Raw genomic sequence first — 22,873 nt, forward strand, 5'->3', positions numbered from 1 at the left:
AGTAAAGACATCTGGAAACCCATGCTCATAGCAGTACTATTCACAGAAGTCAGGCTATGGAATCAGACTAGACGTCCATCTACTGATGAATTCATCAAGAAAATGTGCTGTATTCAAACATGTGCTGTATAGGAAAATGGAGTAATATCTATCCATAAAGGACAAAGTCGATAGACTCAACTCAGAATGTCAAAAATACATGTTTTCTTTTCTATGTGGAATGTAGATATAGAAAAGGACAACGTAGCCTGGAGACTGTTTTGAGGGAACCAGTAGGAGGTGGATGGGGAACAAGACAGGGCAGAGGAAAATATGAGTGAAATGGTTTGTATATGTATGCATAAGTTATATATAGAAATCCATTAAATTTTGTATGAAAGTTGAAAAAGAGGGTTGAGGAGGGGAAGAAAGAATAGAGGAAGAGTGAACATAACCAAAGGGTACCATATTTATGAATAACAATGAAAACCTTCATTTTCATATCAATACATACTAATTAAAAGGAGTTATTAAACTAAATTCATATATAATATTTCATTTTATTTTAAATCTATGCTTGTTGCAGACTGATTATTCTAGATAAAACTTCACAACTTACAAAACTGGCCAGTGGAAGTAAAAAATTCAAAAATTTGCAGTTATAATATGTACTAAATAACATAATATACATCCTATAACACATAATATATTGTACATAATTCATATACTATATACCATATAATAAGTAATCACACGACTTCCTCAAGTGGTAAGAAGTGAGCTCAAACATTTGAATACCTGTATTAGTCAAGAGAAAAATGTACATTTTTTGTGTGTAGGTAGCAGGGCTTGAACTCAGGGCCTGGGAGTTTTCCCTTGGCTTTTTCACTCATGGCTAGTGTTCCACCATTTAAGCCACACCTCCACTTTAGGGTTTTTGGTAGTTAATTGGAGATAAGAACCTCATGAACTCTCCTGCAGGGCTTCAAACCCCAGTCCTTAGATCTCAGCCTTCTGAGTAGCTAACATTACAGGTGTGAGCCCCCAGGGCCTGGGTAAAATGTACAGTTTTATAAGCCATATATGTCCTTTAGTCATTATTCCCTAGCCTTTGTATAATTGCTTGAAGACATTTGGAATTGTCTTCAAAAATGTCAGTTCACCTATGGAAAAGAAGAAGTATAAAGATAGTAACACTTTTAATATCCTGTTAAGAGGAAGAAGATGTTCCTGCCTCCTCTCATATTTTCCCCTCTTTATCCTGGAGTGAGAACCCTAGATCATTTGGCTTATTCCACAAAAATGGTAAGAGATAGGATCGGATTCCTCCTGGTCAGGAGAATAACTACCTTGGAATTCGATTTTAGTTATTTCATAGTTAATTAATATTCACTGCTGCAACAAGTGTTCATGAGCTGGTCTGCTCAGTACAGGGCTCAAACCAGTTACTTGGACAAACCATCATGTCTTCATTACCTCTCTCCGTGGCATCATAAACCAGGACATTTGTAGGAAAATAAATCAACTTCATTGGGCAAGTATAATCTTTCAGGCAAGAAAAGATGCCCACTTGTTGCTACCCTCTCCAATCCATGCCTTCTATGTCTATCAGCACTACTAATAACACAGGACTTATGGACCAGATGAGTTGTCTCCAGATGATGTTCATCCAAACTCCTATTATTTTCCAGGATTTGAGAGCACAACAGCTCTATTTCTGAGTTTATAAGAACCTCATTATTAGTTACTTTATTCCACTAAAGCTGGGTGTGCAAATTGAGCTCAGGATTCAATATAAAGATTGAATGCCAGGAATGAGCCAGGCTTTGTTTCCTGCACCCCTAATGAGGTCTCCTACACCTTTCAATTGACAGCAGATGTTCAGCAAGAGAATAACAAAAGATCCCTAATTCTCTCCTTTGCTCTTTTTGTTTTGGAGAAATTAGCTATTGTGCTCACTAATCTATTCCCGTGAGTATAGGAATTTGATCTGTCAAGGTGTTTTTTTTTTTTGTTCTTTTTTTTTGGCCAGTCTTGGGCCTTGGACTCAGGGCCTGAGCACTGTCCCTGGCTTCTTCCCGCTCAAGGCTAGCACTCTGCCACTTGAGCCACAGCGCCGCTTCTGGCCGTTTTCTGCATACGTGGTGCTGGGGAATTGAACCTAGGGCCTCGTGTATCCGAGGCAGGCACTCTTGCCGCTAGGCTATATCCCCAGCCCCTGTCAAGGGGTTTTTGAGCTACATTTGCTTGGTAAATGTGCATCCGTTAAGATAAGAAGATAGGTACTGTGTACTCTGAGCAGCAAATGGAGTCCAGTTGGGTTTAGGATGTGAAAGAAAACTTACCAGTGTTATAGTGTTTTGTGCAATAGCCAAGTTCCTTCTCTTCTTTCAAGATAAACTGAGGCAGTGTCAGTCCTTCAGCAACTTGCACAGGGCCATCACTTAACCACTCAAATATCAGGTCATTCATTGTGTACCCAACTGTAGTCAAGAAATAGTAGTGAAAAATGAAGAATGTTTGCAAAGAAAGTTTCCAAGAAAGTTGAAGGAAATCATCTAAAGCAAACACATGTACAATTATTTAAAAAACATTCTTAATAACAGTGCTGTAATCACCACAAGAGCTACATATCATTGGAACCAAAGGAATTGAATATGGCAAGCTATTTCTGGGTAATGAAAGAATGGAATCGATAAAATCTATTTTCTCTTGCCTCTTTACTTGCTATCTCTGAAAAACAAACACGTAAACAAACATGAAATTCCTTTGAAGACTACATTTATTTGGAAAAACGGTGTCCAGCATAATAATCCAATTCATGGTGCTAGTCTTAGTAGTTCAAATGAAATCATTCTTTATATTACTGAGAATGAATTTACTACTGGCCTGCTTAAAACATTGCAAATTTGGCCCTGTTTCTAAGGGTCTACTAAGCCTTGCTTATAGAAAATGATGTGAATTGCAGAAGGTCAACTGTCAGTTACTTTAACAAGTGGGGAAGGCAACAGCCAGATACTATAACCTGAGAGGATATGCAAAAAAGAAGAATCATGCGTGCTAATGTCTTGATAAATAAGCTCACTTCTCGGAATGGTTAATATGAAATGAAACAGAGTCTCTGTTATGTAAGGTCATATTGTTCTATGACTTGAACCATCCAGAGTAAGATACTTAATGGTTTTGTGAACCAAAGTTAGCTCTGTCACCAAGCTCCTGCTTAAATAGGTCATTATTTGTAAAGCGTTTCTTCATTCCAGAAATGACAGCGGCCCTTATTTCACTCACTATTTTTCTACCTCCACTTTTTTGTTTGTGGTACTTTAACTCTGAATATAAGAGGGAGGAGGAAAAGGATGTCATACGCAGTTTGAGCTGGCCAATAATCTCAGCATATTTATTAAGTTTATAGATTCTTACTCTTGTTTACTGAAAGATAGTGACTCACCTAAGCTACCCAGAAATCAATAACAAATTTAATTGGCATCTACTTTCCTCTTTCATTTAATCATCTTTCAAATTCAACCAAAAGTAGAAAAAACAACGTGGAAAGCAAGGAATTGCAGACAATCCTGCATAATGGTATTGGTGGTCCACAAAGAAAAGGACTCTCTTTCTTCCAATACAATTCTATGAGTACGTTCAGGTCACCTCCAACAAATATCTTTATCTAATGAGATTCTTGATAATAATAGTTACCAGCCCTCTGTAGCCTTGGCTACAGACGGAAGAAGTACATAAGGAGGAAAATAAGAAAGAAATGTTGTGGTAAACAATAAAGTTATTTCCACCCTTCATATGCAAAGTTAGTAATAAGTTCATTGCTCACTGATTGTATCATTTCTAGGTCCTGTAAGACCCAAGCATGCTTACTAATTGGAATTTCTTAAGCCTTAGATGAGCTTCAGTTGACAGTTATGGCTACTGTTTTAAATTGAAAATAAATGTGTTGGGTTGAAACAAGGGAGAGTTTACATTAGCAAGATAACGTGAAGAAGGAATCATTATGTTAAAAAAATGTTTTTCCTCATCCACCTTCTCAAGAGAAGGACAATAGGAAAAATAAATACATAGGACCTATTATATTAAAATCAAAATTTCCCACTTTATGTCTGACAGTGTCTTAAAACAAAGATGTTTCCTTGTTTTGCTTATTTCTGGAAGATTCAAGGGACATCTACAATGATTTTAAATGATCAGAAAGATACCCTCTTACCATTTCTTTAAAAAAAAATAAAAGTTGATGTGTCTTTTTACACTTATTATTTTCCTAAACCAAGAAGTTAAAAGTATTTCCTTTGCCCTTGCCTCATTAAATTTCCTAACATCCCTGTAGGTCAGTAACACTTTTCTTTCCATTCTACAAACAGAGAAACTGAAAGAGCAAGTCCGAAGTAATTCTGTATCTTAACTGAGAATCCCATTACCGTGGAGGCAATCAGCAGCTTATGGCACATGTCAAAGATTTCAGTGGCAACTGAGCTAGGGCCTAAAATGGACAACGTAGATGGCATTTCTCTTACTCTTCCTTTATGTAGTCATTGCTTATCTAAGGAAACTGCCATACTTCCAATTATATTCCATCTCAGTGCATGCTCTTCATTCTTTTTTTTTTTTTTTTTTTTTGGCCAGTCCTGGGCCTTGGACTCAGGGCCTGAGCACTGTCCCTGGCTTCTTCCCACTCAAGGCTAGCACTCTGCCACTTGAGCCACAGCGCCGCTTTTGGCCGTTTTCTGTATATGTGGTGCTGGGGAATCGAACCTAGGGCCTCGTGTATCCGAGGCAGGCACTCTTGCCATTAGGCTATATCCCCAGCCCCTCTTCATTCTTTTTACTTATGTTTGAGGATCAAACCCAGGGCCTTCCTCAGGCCAGGCAAATTTTCTACCACATATTTATATTCTTGGTCCTCGTTCCCCTCATTCCTTTATCCTTATCTGGCTGAGGCCCCGTAACATGTTCTCAAAAACACTGTCTCTCCCTGGAACAATTCCCTTGGTAATGAGGTATATATGGGTATAATAAGATGAAAAGAAATTCAATATTCTGATATGTAGAGTGATTCATTATACAAGTTGAGACATTGTCATTTTAAAGAAAAGATTACTAGATCAGACTCGAATTTTTGAGGAAAGACTATTTAGTATGTTAAATTGAAGTGTTTTCTATGGTATACTGATGATGTGCTTCTCCTATCACACACACACACACACACACACACACACACACACACACACACTTTTACCTCTCCTTTCATTAGGGCCTTGGGTGTTGCTAAGTAGGTAGAGAATGAGTCTTATGGGTCTTTTCTCTTTAATGGCATGCTAAAAGAACCAGGTCATTGGTAAAAACAAGCAAGCAATCATTTCAGCAAGTGGTGACTTACAGCTTTCCAGCTGCATTGTACAGGTCTGGACATCCATTGGAAAATTCTTCAAGTCCATAGGACAGGATAAGGTCAAGGTGAGTCTTACCAAAGAAAAACATATAAAACTTAGCTTCAATTTGGGAGATCTAATACTTGAGAAAAAAATCCAGTTAGTATTAAGCAAAATATATTGATTTGAATAAGCTTCACACACAGGAATGCTTTCTGTTTTTCATAATAAGAGTAGTCATAGGTAAATTTTTTAAATACTATAGCACTTCATCATAATGCTTTATTCTCTGTTGTCCGTCTTTTGGTTCTTTCTTTTATCCCTACTCCCACCAGTAGTATTGGTCTTAAGTTCAATCTTGTGAGCAAGATCACTAAGAAATCGTGTAACATGAACAGTGAGCTCTTATTCACATTAATGTCCAAAAGACATGAGGTTTATATTGCTTTATAATTGTACCTGTGATCCATGGACCTTGGTTCAAGGACAATAAATGATGTGATCATCACAATTGATTGTGATAAGCTTTCATTCCTTTTGCAACAAATGGGGACGTGCTTAATTAATGTCATTTACTTCATTTACTGATGTACATGGATTTGTTGACAATACATTGTAGCATACATTCTAGAATTATAACAAGTCCATAGAAGTAGTTCTTAAGATAGAAAAACCCATCTAAGAATGGGGGTTTGGGGAGTTGTAATCTGTCTTCCCCTAATTTGCCTTCCCCTAACTTTTCTGAGTTCCAACTGGCTTTAGATGAGCCTTAAATCAGGACATTGACTAAGCTATTAACTTTTCCCCATCACTTCCCTTTTTATTCCTCAAAGAGATGGTATACACTTCTTGCTCAGAAATGATTCCTTACCTCCATGATTCAATGAAGGAAATTAAGATATAATTAAGTGGGTCAAAGTTCTCTTACTGGTCTTGCCTAAAATTATCTTTCCAGCCTAAGGAAGATATTGATATTAAATATTTGTTTCTTCATCAATCAAATGATGAAGAAAGATATATACACTTATTCCCATTAGACTCCAATACCTCAAGTTCACTGTTCCCAATTCAGTTCTCATCTTTCACACATTTTTTTTTGTGTTCAAAGACATGGCTCTGACTGTTAGCACTATATATCAAACTCTCCCTTGACATTCTGCTCATTCTCATTCTCCCCTTCTCTTTACTTTGTCCAGATTGTATATATTCCCTTCAAGCAAAGACAAAAATTTGTGCCACACAGTTTAAAGGAAAGAAGGTTTGAGACTTCAAATTAGAGTAGATAAAGACTCCATGCTGACAATCTTTGAAGTCATTAAAATATAGAAGTGGTTGAGAAAGTCAAGGTACAAAGCAGTGCAATGTAATGACAATTATATAAGATTATGTTTTCAGTCTTGGAAATAAGCACAGCACTATATTAAGAATACACATTTCTGGTTGGTGAAATGATTCATATTTTGGTTTTATTCTGTATTGTTTGTGTTGACAAGTTTAGGCTATTTGAAAATAGCCAGAAAAATCTATTAATATGTTTCTCAGTTTCATGCAACTAGGTGTGCCTTTTCAAACAATAATTGAGAAATATGTTTATAAATTTTATTTTACTCAGCAGTTTACTATTATAGTATTCTTATTTTAAATATACAGTATTTCACCTTCACTGGACTATTCTAAGAATGCAAACACAATGATTCTTTAAGAAAAATAGTGTTTTATGAGTTTTAAGTGATTGACTTAAAATAGAATTTTAGATAGAGTTTTTCAATTGTGGGTTCATTTGTAGGTAAAAATCTTATAAATGTGTAGGCATCTACTTATTTTTCTCTAGCATGAAGGGTTTTATATTTTTGGAAAATGCAATTCTGTTAAGATTAATAAGATGAAATGTCGTAAAAAGGAAAAATCTCTAGTTTAAAAATTTGGATGCTTTAATAAGTAGTGAGGAGCTTCAAAAACATTCATGGTCTTAAAATTGTTATTAACATAATGAAATTCTTGTTTTCTTTCTTGCTCCTTAAGTAGGAAATATTTTCATCATACAAAAATATGTTCCTCCATAACTTGGCTATTGCAAATCATGCTGCAAAAGGCTACAAAGCCTCAATTAGGCACAAGGAAAAGCTGTTCTTTGAGATATGTAGCACAGTATGGTAAATTTAATAAATAATGTGTTATACATTTCAAAATTGCTTTAATTTGAAATGTTCTTTCCACCAAAATAAATATTTGAGATGATGAATAAATTAGTTTGCTTCATTTAATAATTTTAGTTGTATTCATAAATAATAACCTCAGTTTGTACCTTGTAAAATATACAAGTACAATTTGTCAATATACATATCACAAATAAGAATAAAATTATGCTCTTCCGACAAAACTAATCAAAACATGTGTGGATACTTTAAGTGAATCAAGACTAGACAATCTGGAAATTTCATTTGAATTTTGAAAACGTTACCTTTGAGAAATTAGAAGATAATAGTAGTAGGAATGAATGTAGCTTAAAAGAACATACAGCATGAAGTTCCATTTGCTACTGGAAACAATCCAACTTTTGTATTCCTACTCATAGGCTTAACTGAATCTGATTCTTTTCTAAAATGAACTTTCCACATTCATTCAGGGAGCAGAGGGCTCAGATACATAATTACTCCTGTCTTTGTGGCAGATGTAACAATTCTATAGGGCAAAGAATTTGGGAATGAAAACTATTAACAGTATAAAAGACCACATTGAGAAAAATTCCCAACAAGCATGAAACTATTCCTGCATCTTGTTTAAGCTGAGAAATGAATGGTAGAGTTTTCTTCATTTCTTAAGCTTTTCTTTACAGATTTTTTTTAAAATTTGGAAATGGATAGATGCCAATAATAAAAAAGAACGTTAACAACTCTGTGATTTCTTAAATCCTGTCATCAGCTGAGAAACAGGAAAAGATTATAAATACCTAGTCAGTCTCTATGAGCTGTGAGGCCCCAAATTGATGGTTAGTTTGCCATATATCTGAAGGCCTCAAATCTAGGCTTCCCTTTGCTTATTTTTGTCCTTTTTTCTTTTGATGTATGTGCTAAATACTGTAAAGATACAAATTTCAACTTACAATGTGATGACTTCTTGCATTTTTATTTACTTGCATGGTAAGTATTCAGATCCAGACTTAAAATAGTCTCATTGCCTCAGAATATTCTAGAACCTTCCAAAGTAACTACCACCTCATTTATTTTTAGAGACTTTTTTTTTGTTTAAAAAATCACAGCAAACAAACTTGATATTTTCTATAGTCATGATTCCAGAAGAAAAAGTACTTTGATTTTTAAATAACCAGTTTAAAATTTCACACAAGAAAAAGAATATTTGTCAGTTGTGGATGTAATTTATGGATATACATATGAACATAAATATATGGGTATCTAATTATTTTCTCCAGAATAGAAACCTTACCTTTTTTGAAATGTAATTTGGGAGATAAGTGCCATAAACTCAAGTAAAGGCAGAGTAGAAGAACCAAAATGAAAACCTCTAGCAAAAAGAAAAAAATGAGGTAAAGACTTGAAAAGCATTCATATGCTTAAAATTCTTATTCATATATTGATTTTCTTTTCTATGTTTTAAACAGGAAATATATTTAACATCCAAAAATATCTTCCTCCATAATGTGGCTATTGCAATACTGCTATTAAAGAATACAAGGCTTCAATTAGATACAAGGAAAAGCCATTTTTGAAATATACCAGTCTTATTGCAAATATGACTGACATGTATAGCAATATAGTAAAATGTGGCCAATTTTTGGTGGGCTTTTTTTGGTGGCTCTCACAGAATTTAATATATTCATTGAAAAGCCAGTATTCTTTCAAATTTGCCTGCAAGCTCTGACTTATCTTTGACAGACACTGCCTATAGCATGTCAAATTTCGTTTCCTCTTTCCCATGATCTGAAATATTGTGACTATTGCACCTGAAGGCAGGGAGTTGAGGCTACTTCCTTTTGATTTGTGTTAAAGAACTCATTTCCTGAAGCATTGTCACCCATTCTCTTATTGTCAAAGCAGCAGAAATAAGTGTAATAGGGTACCTTATTCCTATATGTACAAGGAAAAGGGATACAGACTTTGCTCTTGATTAAAAATAACAAGTTTGAGGAAAAATAAAGATTTTAAAAATGAAAGGCATAAAAAAACACAGAAAATCTGTTTCCCCAAATCTTTCCTTCTTAACTATTTCTCTTTCCCTCTCCTGTTCTGTTTTCCTTGTTTATAAAAGCAGCTCTTGGATTTATACCTTATTTAAAGCTTACAATTTCAAGTTATCTTTACAATATTTCAAATCAAATATTATTATATTTTTAAATTATCTTTCTCTTCATTTACACTGTAAGACCATGAAGTCTAGGACACTTTTTATTTTAATCATGTAAAACCATGCAAATATTTGTTAGCCAAATGAATGAAACAGTATCATATAACTCTGGGGGAGATTTTCTGGCTTCCAGTCCATGGGGAAAGAACAATTGACTTGGATGGAAGGAAACAGATTTTAAGAGCCTACAAGGTATTGCCAAATTGCAAGACTGCTAGAGAAAGCCAGAAACCTTGCCTGTGCCCCTGTGTAAGTTGATGGCAGATATTCCCTATAAATAAGGTTAATCAACATGAAGGAAATGCAGAAAGTGAAGGCCACCTGTTCATGAATTTTACACAAGTATATGGGGCACAACTAGGTTCCTTTTCAAATTACTAGGATGTAAATTAATCATTTAACATATCAACATGATGATAAACATCCTGTTGCCTCCTTGACTCACAAAGCAGCTACTGGTTCCTAAAACAAATGTACCCATGGCCTTACATATGAAACTATCTGTACATCACTTTGACAATAAATAAGTCATTATTTAAAAAAAAAACAACACTCAATATTAGGACTGGGATTCATTCCCAGTGAGATTTTGGAAGGACAATTTAAAAATAATCATCTGAAGGGAAAATAAATTTTCAGGTAAAAAATACAAATTTTAATGAGTGATCTGCCCACCTGGATTACATTGCCAATGTATTCTCTTGGCAATGTTTATTCTAGTGGTTAGACTGATAAGTCCTCTGTGGGATGGAAGTACAAGAGGATGTTGCTGTTTTTCAGGAGGAACCAAAGTTTTGGTGCCACTACTGTTGTTCACCGGTGGGGACGACATTTAGAGCACCCTATACAGGGCACTGCAAACCCTCAGTAGCACATGGACACATCAGAGTGGATAGAACCTCTGATGTTTCTTTGGGATTCAAATGTAAAGGAAAAATGTAAACTAAAATGATGATAATAATATTAATAATTACAAAAAGTTCTCTGCCAAGCACTCATTATTATGCAATCATGGAGTACTATCACATAAGTCAGACAGATAAGACAGCCTATCTCTATTTTTGAGATAAGCAAATTGAGGCTTGCAGAAGCTAAGCTATGTTGAGTGAAGGGCCTTTAATTACTCCTGTGGGCCCTGGATAAGTAGTCACGCTGAGTAGAGTCCATATCCAATTCTTACAGACTTAGATCCTATGGAGGTCCTTTGGATTTATAAGAGAAGCATGCTTGACATGAATCATTTGATGCTCCTGAATTAAAATCAAACTACCTGGTTCAAGTTTGACCAGGCCAGCAAGGAATGAAATTTCTAAGTGCATAATTCGTAAAGCTCTGTGATGAAATTCAAACTTTGAATTCATCCTATATAGCATGGAGAATGGCCTGCTCACTTCATCCCTGTTCTGGACCTCTGGACCATGGACAGGCACAGACATAGCCACACTTGACAAGGCTTTCCAAATTAGCAGTGTCCAGAAAATGCATCCTGTATAAACTGGTGTTCCACAAAGAGTCATTATGTCTCCGTTCAATCCCTATCAACTCTTAGCTCCATAGAATTAATATTCATTTTGCTACTGGATTCAATGACTATTAAGATGCAAAGCTAGGAAGAGAATAGCATTTCAAGTACGGAGTTATTTCCCCCTTGTGTAAGTCAGTTGATAGATACCTAGATTGTGTAGTCATATCCCTAAAAGCAGACTTTGATACTGAAAGTCTCAAAAAGAGAGATGAAGCTGGACTTTAAAAAAAAAACTGATCTTAAAACAATGGGAGTAGGCCCCAGAAATACTTCTTTTAAAATTTTCAACACTGAGATTTGAACTCAGGGGACATACTTGCTAGGCAAATCTTCTACCATGTGAGTTGTGCCTTCAGCCCTCCTTTTCTTGAAGATTGTCTGAGGTTGATGCTAAATTGAAAGTTGGTCTCAAAGAAATAGCTAGTCTCTTTTCTTGCTTTATTCCAATATAAGCAGTTGTGCTGCTTTGGGGATGTGGAGGACATGAACAGTAGCATTTCCTGGCTCATCATCTCTTCTATTCTTTTCTTCTGCCTTAAATCTCTGTAGCTGAGTAGGAAGGCCCATGTTTACCAAACACTATGAAGGCATCATAGAAAATACCCATATGCATTGAGCAGTGCTAGCAGGGAAGGACGAAAATATAATATCTGTTCCCATCTGTGTGTGGTCCCTTCAGAAAATGTGCACACATATGGTTAGCCCATGTTAATTAAGTCCAAATATGGATTGGATTCCAGTTGGAGAGCAACTGATAAATCTGCAGCTAAAACTTTTCCAAATGCTTTGATATTTCCTGAATAAAAATGTTTTGGAGGTGTTGAATAGAAGAAGGCTAAACTGAACACCACCAGAGGGGGGAAAAAAGAACTCATATCACCAGATTTAAACACTACTGCTCACATTTTAGTTACATTTTAATTTTCAAAGTTATTCCACATCTAGCATTTAGTGACACAGTGAAATATTTGTGAAGATTAAATGCTATCAGCCTGCACATTACAATAATGATGGCTGACTTGACAATCATCACTATCTATTGTTGTAGCTATTTAACAATGGAAAGAAGTATTATTATTATACTTTTTTCAACCTGCTGTTTGAGATTATCTTACTTTAGGCAAAAGAACAAAGAGAACAAGTGCCAGCATTATTGTGAACTACAAATATAGTTTTGAGAGAATCTAAGTATCTATGTTCCCATTGACAGCTGAGAGTATAATTATGTATTACTTGGCTAGGATTTTGATATAGTATGACTTCTACTGTGGTGGGTGAGTGTAGTCTCTATAGTGCAGCTACTGAATAGAGAATATGTATAGGAGATGGCTTAGATAGAATGGAGAGTACTGTCTCCCTATTCCTTTCCTTTATCCTTTAGCAAACTCAGAGGTGACTAAGAGATTCAGTGACTAGTATGAATCAGGAACTGAAAAAAAACTTCTTCAGTTAAGAGAAAGGTTAAATAATTTCTTACCCTTAAAATGACATCTGTCTCACCCCCAGTATTCTGTCTTTAATCTTCTACCTCATGTTTTACTTTCTATCCTTCATCTAAGTGATCAAATTTACCAAAATATTCCTAGTAAAATGAAACATCAAATTTATTTTTCATATCCCTTTGAAAGAACTGACCATTCAGATATGGAATGGTTTTGATCAGAGAGTATGTCACATGTATATATAAAGTACAGATATAACTATAGATGCCTTTTAATGACTATCCAATGATCAGTATTGTGCCCTCTATAGTACATACATTACTCTGTAATTCTAAATGCAACAAGCAAGAAGAAACTAGAGAGACTGCTGGGCCTGAAGGTGGACTCTGTTTTCCCTTTTTTTTAATGGAGTGCCATTCTTTTGGTATAATGCTATGAGGATGAACTAAAGTAATTTTGGTGTCTCTTAAGAACCGTGCCAATATTATGCCTGTTTATTTTGGGATTCATGCTATCCAGGGAGTGTTTCAAAAGTAACAGCATGTTCTAAAAAGGAACCTATGTCAACATGAGACAAGCAGCTCCACCAGAACCTCAGATTTTTTTTTTCCTTTTGATATCCTGCCATGAGAAAATTTAGGTAATGAGTAGTAGTAGACTAGCTCTTAAACTCTGCTGGATCAAATTTACATTGTGATTTACTTAGCCTACATATCTAGTCAATTGTTGAGCCAGTAAACTGTTTCTGTAGAATTGTTGAAACATATATTAATATTAACACATTTAAAATAATATCACATAGTTATCCCTGCTGATTGAGTCACTGGGTAAAAATGATCTAGTTTGTGACTGGGAAATTTCTTAATAGTGAGCTCATTACTGAGTATTTGTCATTGTGTAAACAATATGTTCAATGTTTTAAAGCTCCTTCTTAAAATTCAGGGAGCCCAATCTTACATTAACTACTTTCAAATCAGGTTCCTCTCCTAAAGAATTGAGTATTTAGTTTGGGAAACAAAGGACCCAAGAACCACAATTCAGTTTTCTCTTGCTGGTACAATCTCTAATACATTTGAAGAACTATTTTTGTACATCAGAAAGTAGTTTTTTGACTTTAAAATAAAAGGGAGGTCATTTGGAGTTCTAGATTTATAGTATGATAGAGCTCAGAGGTGTAAACTTAGGGTAGTCTTTTAGAATTTGTAAGTCTTTCAGACCCATTTTATAGAAGACACTGAGACAGACTGATGACCTGATGGGGCTGGAAAAGACTATTCTGTGACTCTAGAGGATTCACTAAATAATAGAAAGAAGTGGAGATCTCACATTGCCCTGAGATACCCTCTCAGCCCTTTCATCACCTGAAGAACAAATTTTGGTGAGTATTAATGGGATGGAAAGATAATTCCAAAGGTAGGAAAATCTTACCAATGCCAGTCCAGTCAAGTAAATGCTCAAAAACAAGAGATTGTGACAACTTCTGTTGGGGTCTGGCTGTACCTTTAAGGGGCAGTCCCAAGAGTCCTGCCTCTTCTCCTGCCCTGGGGCTGCTTGGCTGTTAGCCACTCCTACCCACTTCCAGATTCTACTGGAAGAGATAGCAAACCAGCCCCGCCTTCCGCCTCGGCCACATATGATATGGCGCCGGGCTGAGCCCAAGAGGGCGGTTCTGTGGGCCGTGATCTCCGCCCATAGAGGAAGTTCTGTGACATCATCATGATGAGCAGCTTGTCAGCCTATCACTAGTATGCAGTTAATCCCTCCTCTTCCTGCCGCCATTACTGTTATATAACCCCCCCCCCCCCCCCAGTAAATCCGGTGGGAGTTCCAGAAGCTCACCCTGAGATGCCCACACTCGCGTCCTGTGTTGTTCTTTAAGGGACCGAGGGGAGGAGGGGCGTCTCGCGACTACACACCCCCAAGGTTTGAACATTGGGCGGCACTCCAGCTTTTCTGCTCGGCGGGTCGGGGCAGGATACGCGCGAGGGTGAAGAGGGGAGCCGACAAACTTCCATGTATGTAATTGAACAATTCCCCTTTTTCCTTCAAATGAAATGGAATCCTTCTTCTGTTACATTTGAATCAATATTACGTTCCATGGTGTGTTTATATTTATGAAAACAGGAGTGCCACAAAGATTTCCAGCACATTATGAGAATACTCTAAACCTTATTCCCTTCTAAAAAGAAGGGAATCATTGTGGTTCCTATGGCATTTCCAACACTTTCCTGAAGATGCCTAATTATGATATGAACACTTAGGCTATAATTATTAATTCTACATTAAATGTAGTAAAAAAGATTAAGAAAGTGAGAATGTAATTTTCCCAGATTATGAGTTGTAAAAATAAATATAGTTTAAATATGCACAATGTGAGCAATATCTTTTCATAGCTGACTTACAGGGGAAAGTAAAGGGGTTTCTGTATCTCATCAAAACTGAGATTAAGATAAAAGAGCATCATCATTGCTAACATTTAAGTAGATCTTAATTCACTGTTCATATTATTTTCAGTTCTGACATCTGAATAATGTTCTTTTTTATCCCATTAAAAATTACTCTGTAACTAAAGTTAGAATCTTTTGACGTTCTTGCATCAAACTTTAGGATGAGTCAAGTGTGGTAGGCCATGTGAGAGAAGTTGGCCTTTTATGAGTGTGGATTGAATTGGTCATTAGACAGGATTGTTTGGGGGCACAGCTGGGTGTGTCTCTAGAAATCCATACTCCACCTACACTCAGTGGTACCTGTACTCTGTCATTAGAGGGAGAAGATATGTCCATCCCCCTAGGTTCTCTCTCACAACTCAAACACTGTTGGAAGACTGAATCATCAACGCCTGGAGTTGTGAACTGAATCAAAAAGGATTAGCAAGCGTGTCACTTCTAATGTCATGAAAGAAGAAGTTTCAGGTCAGATAAAGGTTGCTGATAAGCTGAGCAGATGCTTTGGTGCTATGGGTTGCTTTAGCAGAGGAACAGTCCCATGATTACACATGGTTTTGGGGAGTCTGAGAAGTAATGGAATTTAAAGGAAAACACATGTCAAGAATGAAAATTTGGTCATGTTTCTCTTCCCCTTTTTCCTTCTTCTTCCCCACCATGTCCTATTATGTTCGGGCCCACACAATAATACATTATACCAAATCCAACAAATATAATATTGTTGGGGCAATAACATACATGTACAGCATTCAAGCATCATCTATGGATTGAAGCATTTAGAAGTAACAGGAATTTTGAATTTAACATTCTCCATTGAGCATACACAAAGCAAGCATTGTTCCCTCGACTATACATTGGTCAGGAATGATCAACAATTACTGGGGAAATTCAGCAAAAATAATCTTAAAAAATAGAAAGTGTGATAAACATATTAAGGAAGTAAATATAAAGAAGAAATATGAACATAAATGGATGTGATGCTTTTGCATAATGAAAGACTATCTTATGTCTGGCATAACTGAATTCTATCAAGAGAGGTGATAATATTTTTACTTCCTATTTTAACCATTTGCTGCAATTTAAATTAGGAACCACAGGGCTGGGGATATGGCCTAGTGGCAAAGAGTGCTTGTCTCCTATACATGAGGCCCTGGGTTCAATTCCCCAGCACCATATATACAGAAAACGGCCAGAAGTGGCGCTGTGGTTCAAGTGGCAGAGTGGTAGCCTTGAGCAAAAAGAAGCCACGGACAGTGCTCAGGCCCTAAGTCCAAGGCCAGGACTGGCAAAAAAAAAAAAAAAAATAGGAACCACAAATGGTTGAATCTGGAATTACTGAACATTGGTCTAGTTCGCCTTTACTACTCCCTTTTCTTCTAGGTCTGTACTGTTTGAGATACAGTTATACAGAATGTTGGGAATTATCATCTTGCTTGTTATAAAATTAGCTAGGGGTGGGAAAACATTTTTTCTGCTAAGGGGCCATTTGGATATTTGTAACATTATTCACAGGCTTTACAAAATTCTCAGTATGGAGGGAAGGCCCCAAGCTACATACATGTCTATCTTCTCATGCCCCCAATGATTTCACAGTCTTCTGTGGCCCATGGGCCAGGTCTTTTCCACTCTTCAGTCTTCTTTAGGTTTTGTTAGGCCTTCAAATCTTTGGTCTTTCATTTTCATGCACAATTAATGCTACTGTTTACAGACTATATTGTAAATCTGTGGAAATGTAACAAGGAAATCTCTCCCTGTATAACTAATGTAAGCTAATAAAAAAGGAAGAAACAAAACAAAAGAATAAAGAAAACTCTTCTAGGAAAATAAATTACATTCCTGCAATTCATATCTGCCAACAGCTTGTGTTTCTCTAAAATAACATCTCCAGTTTTCCATCACCGAGGATTTTCTCTCTCATTTCAGAGAATCCCCACTGCCCACCATAGGAGAAATCCCATCCAATCCAAGTAATTGGTAGGACATTTCAGAGTCTGTAATTATGCCACAATTGGGAACCAGAAACATAAAAATTGCCTCTAGATCCAGGTCTGGGAAACATGGATTCTCTTCATAGATAGACAGGAAACAAGAACAGCAACCTGGTTTTGCTTCAACAGTGCACAATGCCAGGTATTTACTAGAGCAAACACCACCCAAAGCCCAGAGGATTCGCTGAAGCAGCTGATACCCTGTGTTGCTTTTTATAACTTTCCTTCACAGCACCATGCTCTACATATGTCCCATTTCATCAGGTCACATCAACTTAGGTCATGCCCAACACTGCTTCTTACACCAAACAAAACAAATTACCATGGAGAATATTCTGTTTTTTTGTTTTTTTTTTTTAAAAAACAGAAATGGAATGGACACTGGGGAAAGTTCCCCATTTCTTTGTGATAGCAGTGGCTTTGCTACATTTTTCCAATAAGCAGCCTCTTTGATCCCATAAGACCAAAGGGGGTGTGAGCCAGCAGGAATTATGAAATAACTAAGTATAAGAATAAAATAAGCATCTAAGAACCCAATGATTGTGATAGCAATGAATCTTCAAACTTACAAAAATTATTTGAGGCCCTAGCTTTCCATATTTGAGAGGTTATAAAATTGGAACAATGGGGATATTATATTAAGGGCCTTTAAAATACCAATAGGTATTCACTCTACTAAATCTCTCTCCTATACATTACATTGTTCCAGCCTTTGGAAGGTGGTCCCAAAGAGCTCATTTAAAAAAAAGAACATTGTTATTGTTTTTTTAATTCAAAGAACCAGCATTTTAATTATTATGTACACTGTGTCAGAGATGGTGGAAAAATGTAGCCAAGGACAAAATCCAATTCATTGCTTATTTTTTGTTTAATTGTTTCTTTTTTATTTGTGTGTGTGTGTGTGTGTGTGTGTGAAATGGTACTAGGGCTTGAACTCAGGGCTTCTCACTCTCACTGGCCTTTTTACTCAAAGCTAGCACTATAACACTTTACCTACACTTCTGGATTTTTACTGCTTAATTGGAGATAAGAGTCTCACAGATTTTTCTGCCTGGACTGGTTTCAAACCATGATCTTAGTCTCCTGAGAGGCTAGGACTATAGACATGAACCCTCAGTGCCCAGTGCCATCTATTTTTGTAAATGATAAAATTATTATCATAGATTAGTTGGGCAAAGGTATTTCACTGTGATATTCATATGCATGCCTGTGATGTACTTTGGTCAAATTTATCCCTTCTATTCATCTTTTTGACCCCACTATCCATTTTTGGTGAAACAGTTTTAGTGAAACAAACCATGCTCAGTTGTTTGCATATTGTCTCTGACTGCTAGTGAACTCAGTGACATAGGTCAGTAGGCAATCTAGCCTGCAAAATTGAAATACTGATAATATGGTATTTAAAAGAAAATATTTGCTCACCTCTACATCTTTCATTTTCATGACAATACCCAGAAAGTCTATAAAATGGTTTCCCAATTATAATTAAGGTAACTAGGTGTTAGAAGTCATGTAACTTAATATATACCAAAGCTCGCATTTGGTTTTTGATCTGATTCCAAAAATCCATGTTCGTGCATTTCATTCATGTGTGGCAATAATGAAAATATGTGTCAGGGAAGTGGTACTGTGGCTCAAGTGGTAGAGCATTAGCCTTGAGCTGAAGAGCTCATGGACAGTTCCAAGGCCTGAGTTCAAGCCCCACTACTGACCAAAAAAGAAAAGAAAATAGAAGTCAGAAAGAAATAGTGTCTTTTATACAGAAACTGCTATTAGAGTTCAGAAAAGGAGGATATTATTTCAAGGCTGTAGTGATAAAGATTATGGAGAAAATCATATTTGAGTCAAAAATTAAAAAGTAATTTCAGAATGTTTCTGGTTCAAGTTCAATTCCAAGAAAGTTAAAGCACAACAACAACACCCACTCAGCTCAAAGTATGCAATCAATACTGAGTCATTAGACTCCGTGTGTGTGTGTGTGTGTGTGTGTGTGTGTGTGTGTGTGTGCGTGTGTTAAAGAGGGAGAGAGAAAGAGGCGAATTTACAAGATTAGGGCAATGAGAATGTACACATTAAACCCAATGGCAATTGAACTGATAAACTTATTATTTCTTCATTCAAGCAACCAAAGATACATTTTTTAAAGGTATTTACACAATGCTATCAGCTACTCTCAAACTTAAAAATGACATTTTTCAGGTGGGAGAATCGCACTCTCCACTATGGGAACTTTTGCATTCTCCATCAACTATAAGATTCAAATGATACACAAGAGAAAACAAATTCAAATATCCATGTGCATTCTGTCCTGAAAATTCAAACCTCTCTAAGCCAGAAGAGAAATGAAGATGAAACAATAGAGGCTTACCTGATACTGTAGAGGACTTTGCCATTTTTTGAAATCCGTAGCAATTTATTATCGGTGGTGACATCATGGAAATTGGCACCTTTCTCATTAGCAAAAAATAAATCTGGTTTCCAAATGGAGTCTAGCATAGATGGGTCCAAGTCCAGGGAATCATCTGGGTACTCACTGTATGCCAATCGTGAATCATTCCACTGTTGTCTCAGAAAAATGTTCACACGGTAGTCCTACAGAAATGTCATGCACAAGAGCTACTTATTGCCCACACTAGTTTAAGATGTCCATTAAAATTCCTCTATGCAGACCTTGGTCAAAATAACTACTTTGTTTCATTGGGACTGGGGCTGAAAGAAAGAAAATAATATTCAAACAGGAGGCTGGGAATGTGGTTTAGTGGTAGAGTGCTTGCCTAGCATGTGTGAAGCACTGGGTTTGATTCCTCAGCACCACATAAACAGAAAAAGCCAGAAATGGCCCTGTGGCTCAAGTGGTAGAGTGTGAGTCTTGAGCAAAAAGAAGCCAGCGACAGTGCTAAGGCCCTGAGTTCAAGCCCCAGGGCTGGCTAAGAAACAACAATAAAAAAAATATTCAACCAGACCAGAACACCAATGGAATAGATTGATGTAGTTTAACTTTTATTCAAGATGTGTTTACATTAGAAAAAGATAACTAGGAATATAGCAATCGGTCTGTAATGACAGATTGTCAAATAAACTGGATTCATTTTTCAAATCAGAAATGATATGACTTCTAATCTCTGTTTCAATTCTCTGTGTAGAAGAAAACCCACTATGTAATTGGGATAATGAAAATCTTATAAAACTGTGACATGGTTGGCCAATATTCTGAACATCCTTAACATAAACATTAAGATGCTTCATGCTGACAGATCAATTCAATTCCAGCTACTTCTTTAATTTTAAGGTTATTCCATTGCATTCTGCCAGTGTATCTACAGGAGCCAACTTGATGCCTCATCCAAAGAGAGAAATATTTTACATTTTCCCAATTTGAGAGCCTCTGACAAGGGTGTTTTCCCTTGTGGGAGCCTCAGGTATACCCCTAGCATTGTCACTTGATCTGGGAACTTCCTTTTGTGCTAATGAATCAGCTTAGGGCAGAGACTGCTCTCTGAGGACTTCTATGTAAAGATCTTTACATTCATAGAAAGCATTGCTTCATTCGATAATCTAGACTCTGATTGAACCTTCATCTGGATTTCCTGATCAAGCAGGACTAGGGTTGTTTCAGAGACAATAGCACATTCTTGTCACCTGTGGTTATTTAAGGTGATAAATAAACTCGCTCATTCTTACTTGCCTTTACATTTTTTAACCTCATTGATTTTATACTTGGCAAATGGGTTCTTTGGTAATTGTTTATCTTGCTTTTCATGATGACCAGTTTGTTTTGATTTGCCTAAGAACTCCCCAGTGTAGGCCTCTAAAGTCTCACGCGCAGGGAAGTCCCAAGTAAATTGGGGTGGTTGATCATTCAACTAGGTATCATCAAGACTACCAAGATACCACCAATTTTGATTAATTCTTCAAGGTAAAAAAAGAGGTTAAGTTTTAAAGGTCAGAGTATGTGGAAAAGTTTCAATCTGCTTCCATCTATTTCCTTAATAATACTGTACAAATCTCATGTGACTATTTTTCAAATGTAGTTTCCTGATCATCAAACTCAGCTTTTTGCAAGTAGCAGTCCTTAAGAAGGGTGTACAGTGCATAGCCAATAGCAAACAAATTCCTAAGCACTGAAAATCAGTATTCAAAATCCAGACCATTTGGAAAGATTAAATTATTATTAAGAGGAAAGAATCTTAAGGTCTTCATTACATAATGAAAGGATTCTAAGTTGGAATCCTGCTTATATTTATTTGGGATTTTTTCAGGCCTGTGTAGGAATTTCTCAAACCCAAGACGGTGCTTTTATGGGTCTAAGTAGGCTTGTATCCCAACCTACTGGTTCACTGGCTTCTGCAGTGAGGGAACCAAGCAAATGGTAGATCCTCAAAGTTTTAACCATACAGTTCTAGACTTGTCCAAATAAATGAGGGTGTATCTGGAAGGGCATTAATACCAATTTTATGTCACCTGGGGAATTGGAGTTATTGTAAGCTTTATGGGTTTTTTGCAAAAACATACAGATGAAAGTCCAAGAAGGAGCCATCAAAACTATAACAATCTGGCTGGGAATAAGGCCTTGTGGCAAGAGTGCTTGTCTCGTATACATGAAGCCCTGGGTTCGATTCCTCAGCACCACATATATAGAAAAGGCTAGAAGTGGCGCTGTGGCTCAAGTGGTAGAGTGCTAGCCTTGAGCAAAAAGAATCCAGGGACGGTGCTCAGGCCCTGAGTTCAAGCCTCAGGACTGGCAAAAATATATACATATATAACAATCCAGTTTACATATAAATAATGCATCAGATACATAAGCTGTAAAATGTTCTTAAGATTTCTTGAGGAGGAAAATGCTGCTTCTCCTGTTTTGACATCTGTTGCTCATTTCTGAACTGCTCATTTCTAAAACTGTTTAGAAGTTTTGGGGCTTATTTCAAGTGGAAACAGGAAAGACTAGGATTACCACCCTTAACAAATTCTGGAGGATTCTTAAGCATAGGAAGTAGTAGATACTGGAAAGAACAGATGTGAATGGGTTAAATATTTTAGACAGTTGGGGGGAGCAACAACCTTCCCACCCAGGAAGTAATACTAGGTTGAGAAAGACATGAGAATCCAGTTAGATTATGCTAGACAGAAAAATCACCACCAAACATCCTTGTCATTGTCTCTTGAGCCTGAGCATGATTTAAAGACATAGTTGACTAGAGAATATTAAATAAGTAACATGCAAAATGAAATAATGACCTTTAAGAAAAATATCTCAGTATAGATTCTCAAAGCTAAGAGACATTTTTAAGAAAATCTTTCCCACGAGTATTTTCCAATGCTTGCTGGTTTCCTATCTTGAATTTTATAGGTAGAAAATGATGAAACGATTTATTTTAAATTAACCTTTAGACATTTTGTGGTTCTAGTGAGATATAATACTCTCATTTGTAATCAAGGATAAATATAGAACTTACATGAGAAAATATGCTTTATGATATAATTCCAGAGCTTTTTATTATAAGTATTCTTTTTAAGGTATAGTAATTAAAATTTGTCTATAGTGTTGTATATGCTGATATACAGTATTCTAAAATAAACAGCAATTCTTAAAAGTCTAAAAATAAAATAAGATACCCATAGATGCCAAGGAAAAGAATTTTATGGAGCTGTGCCTTGTAACTCTTCCAGTTCACTGTCATTTCACTGTCAATGTAGGGTAAAGAGTTGGCACATATGATTTATCTACATATCACTTCTGTTCATTTACAGATAGATT

At 36.3% G+C, this 22,873-nt stretch overlaps 1 protein-coding gene across 2 annotated transcripts in view; it reads right to left on the reverse strand.

Annotated features, from left to right (window-relative positions):
- Positions 1 to 22,873, reverse strand: part of Glra2 (glycine receptor alpha 2) — a 116,808-nt gene that overhangs the window by 62,776 nt on the left and 31,159 nt on the right. For both annotated transcript variants that reach the window (XM_048336124.1, XM_048336125.1), the window contains exons 4-6: positions 19,487 to 19,710; positions 5,366 to 5,448; positions 2,325 to 2,462 (exon numbers count right to left, since the gene is read on the reverse strand). In XM_048336124.1, the coding sequence (XP_048192081.1) occupies positions 2,325 to 2,462; positions 5,366 to 5,448; positions 19,487 to 19,710 (445 nt within the window). The remainder of the gene's footprint in view (positions 1 to 2,324; positions 2,463 to 5,365; positions 5,449 to 19,486; positions 19,711 to 22,873) is intronic.

The sequence above is a fragment of the Perognathus longimembris genome, chromosome 28, assembly GCF_023159225.1.
Source record: "Perognathus longimembris pacificus isolate PPM17 chromosome 28, ASM2315922v1, whole genome shotgun sequence".
Taxonomy (NCBI): Eukaryota; Metazoa; Chordata; class Mammalia; order Rodentia; family Heteromyidae; genus Perognathus; species Perognathus longimembris.